Source organism: Cebus imitator, unplaced genomic scaffold, assembly GCF_001604975.1.
Source record: "Cebus imitator isolate Cc_AM_T3 unplaced genomic scaffold, Cebus_imitator-1.0 Scaffold9, whole genome shotgun sequence".
Classification (NCBI taxonomy): domain Eukaryota; kingdom Metazoa; phylum Chordata; class Mammalia; order Primates; family Cebidae; genus Cebus; species Cebus imitator.
Genome location: NW_016107324.1, coordinates 3892423 through 3896041, shown reverse-complemented (window position 1 = coordinate 3896041; position 3619 = coordinate 3892423). Strand labels below are relative to the sequence as shown.

Below are 3619 nucleotides of genomic sequence, written 5' to 3'. Positions count from 1 at the left end.
TAGCCCCCCACCCCCCGACAGGCCCCGGTGTGTGATGTTCCCCTCCCTATGTCCATGTGTTCTCATTGTTGAACACCCACTTATGAGTGCGAACATGCAGTGTTTGGTTTTCTGTTCTTGTTACACAACTTTTCTGCACTTGACTGATGAGGAGCAAGATTCAGAGGGACTCACACATGCTCTTCGGGTTGCAACGTTGATTTGAGTGGGGCCAGGAGTGAAACCCAAATCCCCTGACTGAAAGGACAGTGCCATTTTCAGCACTAATCATGCTTAGTCATAAATGTTTTCACAAATGTGATCTTTTTTCCCCAATTTTCTGTTGTTCAATCACTTGTAACCTAAGGCCACTCTGTGGTAACAAATGACTAGGGAAAAATGCCTTTGAGTGTCATATTTTTCATTGATTAACTCTGTAAAGTCAATGTAAGTTGCTTGTCCAGATAAGTAGGAAACCTTTTCTCAACTTTTCTTAATGATTCACCTTCTTCTCTCTTTTCAGAGGACGGTTATGGGATGGATGGGAAGGTTAGTCAGCCCCATCTCACGGCAGACATCAACTGGCAAGGCAGAGAGGATCTACACAGTGTGAATGAAAACATCTATGAGTACGGACACAACTACAGACTTAGTCTGCTGGACTGGACTAATTACTTGAAGGATGTAGATAGAGTATTTGCACTGCTGAACAGTCACTATGAGCAAAATACGACAAATAAGACTCAAAGTGCTCAAGGTGATGGGTTCCCGGTTGGCTCTGCTGAGCGCTCTGTGTCCGTGGAGATGGCCTCTGCTGACTCAGATGAAGACCCAGGGCACACGGTTGGGAAAGCACCTCATTCGACCTTGCCAGCCAACCATCGAACCCTGCCTTTGAACCGACCAACGTTAAGTCCAGAGCGTAAACTTGAATGGAATAACGACATTCCAGAAGTTAATCGTTTGAATTCCGAACACTGGAGAAAAACTGAAAAATGGATGGGGCATGAGGGGACCAATCATCTGGAAACCGATTTCAGTGGCGATAGCATGACAGAGCTAGTGCGGAGGCCCAGCCGCAGGGTGCAGCCCATTGGCAGGCACCCGAAAGTATTTGCCCAGGATGGTGGCCCCGGAGAGGACATTTTTGAAGATCAGCTGTATCTTCCTGTGCATTCCGATAGAATTTCAGTTCCTCAAATGTTCTCCATGGCCACCACAGAACATCCAGCTAATTCCAGCATAGTGGCGAAGACATTGACCAAGGTGGAGAAGAATCACGAAAAGGAGAAGTCACAGCATCTAGAAGGCGGCGCCTCCTCTCCACTCTCCTCTGATTAGATGAAATGGCTACCTTACCCTAAACACAGTATTTCTTTTTTAACGTTTTTATTTGTAGACTTATTAGAGGTCATCATAGCCACCAACATTCCAAGCTACCCTGGGTACCTTTGTGCAGTAGAAGACAGTGTGCATGTGAACAAGCAGCCTGCACACGGCGACTCATCGTCATCATTTACTATCTGCCAAGAGTAGAAAGAAAGGCTGGAGATATTTTGGTTGGTTTAGTTTTGATTTGTTGCCTGTTCGTTTGTTTTGTACTAAAACAGTATTATCTTTTGAACCATGTAGGGACATAAGTATACACATGTTATCCAATCAAGAAGCTAGAACGGTGCCTTTCTGAGTGTCTAAAACTTGACACCCCTGCTAGATCTTTCAACACACTTCCACTGCCTGCATAAGGAAGTTCTGATTCATTTTTAAACCACTGGAATTTTTCAATGACATCATTTTTAGTTCAGTGATTTTGCACTTTGAGATTAAAATGTCGTGTCTATTTGACTCGTCTTATTTTTTATTTTTATAGGCTTCTCAGTCTCACTGTTGGTTGTCATTGTGACAAAGTAAAATAAACCCCCAAGGACGACATACAGTATGGGTCATATTGTTTGACATTAAGCTTTTGCCAGAAAATGTTGCATGTGTTTTACCTCGACTTGCTAAAATTGATTAGCAGAAAGGCATGGCTAATAATGCTGGTGGTGAAAATAAATAAATAAATAAACAAAATGAAGACTGCCTCCTCTCTCTGTGCCTAGACTCAACTTGTGCACCATATCTTTAAGATTTCTATATTGTGAGTTATTTGATCTTTTATTTTCATCTTTATTTAGTTTCCTTAGCATGGCTAAGAAGCTTAAATGTTGACAAAACATGGTTAGTTTTGAATTTACATCAGGAACTTCTCAATAAAATAAAATCATGAATGTTCCACAAATTCAATATAAGGAAAGTGAATTTCTTAATATTGTGTTCTATGATTATTCGTAAGGTCTTCACCAAGTTCTGATATCTTTTAAAGACGTAGTTCAAAATTGCTTTTGAAAATCTGTGTTCTTGAAAATATTATTGTTGTGTATTAGATTTTTAAATACCAGCTAAAGGATTACCTCACTGAGTCACCAGTATCCTCCTATTCAGCGTCCCCAAAAAGATGTGCTTCTGCTTAGCTTAAGAGTGGTTTTCTTCTTGTTTTTAGATAATTCAAGCACTTAGATAAATTATGTTTTCTTTAAGTGTTTAAGGTAAACTCTTTTAAAGAAAATTTAATATGTTATAGTTGAATCTTTTTGGTAACTTTAAATCTTCATCATCGACTCTGTACATATGTTCAAATTAACTGCTTACCTGATGTGCGTATCATCAGTGGGATGACAGAACAAACATATTTATGGTCAAGAAAGATGTGCTTGTAAAAATATTTCAAGTTATTAGGGCGCATACTGTGTTTTTTTAATCATGTATAATATTCCGTGATACTTTTATAGAACAATTCTGGCTTCAGGAAAGTCTAGAAGCAATATTTCTTCAAATAAAAGGTGTTTAAACTTTTTTCTGTTTCAGAGAAATGAACTTAACCAAGTTTTTGTGGTGCACCCATTCCTTGCAAGTAAAATTGAGTCCTGATCTCTATTCACGTGAGTGAATACTAGCCAAGCTTATAAAGCTGAGCTGAAGTCAGTGTGTTATAGAACATTCTCGGCTTAGTGACTTCACCACAGATTTACCTCATTGCTGTCTCGGGGGAGGCAGCAGAGGCATCGTGGAGGTGGCTTTCCTGGCAGGCAACCGAGATGGTCACAAAGGGCCTGCACTTGGTTTAATGCTCTGATGTCACCACCTTGAAATCCTCACTAATTTTTTAACAAGGGGCCCCACATTTTCATTTTCCACGGGGGCCCTGCAAATTAGGTCACTGGCCCTGAGCAGCAAAATGGAATTTTTTAAAACCAAGGGAACAGACCCACCAAAGGCAGGGGGGGTTTCTTTGGGAACCATGAACTTGGGTGGAAAGCTAAACACCCGTCAAGATCTCGAGTTTTCTCATTCACCAATTCCATATGCTTCCTTCCGTCTGTTACAAATCTCCTGAAGAAATGTAGCCTTCAGGTTGAGGGGCTAACAGCCTGTGAAATGTCCAGAGAGTAGAAGGTTAAAAATAAAGAAGAAGGAGAAAAAACGAAAGCAAAGAGTCAGGGCACCTACCAATCCAACCCTTGGATAATTGAAGAAATCAAGTTTTCATCAAGAGAACAGAGCCTAAGACAACAGCATTGTTGTCCAAAGGCGCATCCCG

The 3619-nt window shown here is 40.7% G+C and overlaps 1 protein-coding gene across 5 annotated transcripts in view; it reads left to right on the top strand.

Moving 5' to 3' along the window:
* Positions 1-2874, top strand: part of SULF1 (sulfatase 1) — a 197138-nt gene extending 194264 nt beyond the window's left edge. For 3 of the 5 annotated variants that reach the window (XM_017544777.1, XM_017544769.2, XM_037744303.1), the window contains one exon: positions 503-2874. In XM_017544777.1, coding sequence (XP_017400266.1) covers positions 503-1320 — 818 coding nt within the window. In that variant the 3' untranslated portion in view covers positions 1321-2874. The remainder of the gene's footprint in view (positions 1-502) is intronic. The other 2 variants (XM_017544802.1, XM_017544796.2) reach the window with 1 other exon arrangement.
* Positions 2875-3619: the final 745 nt, after the last annotated feature.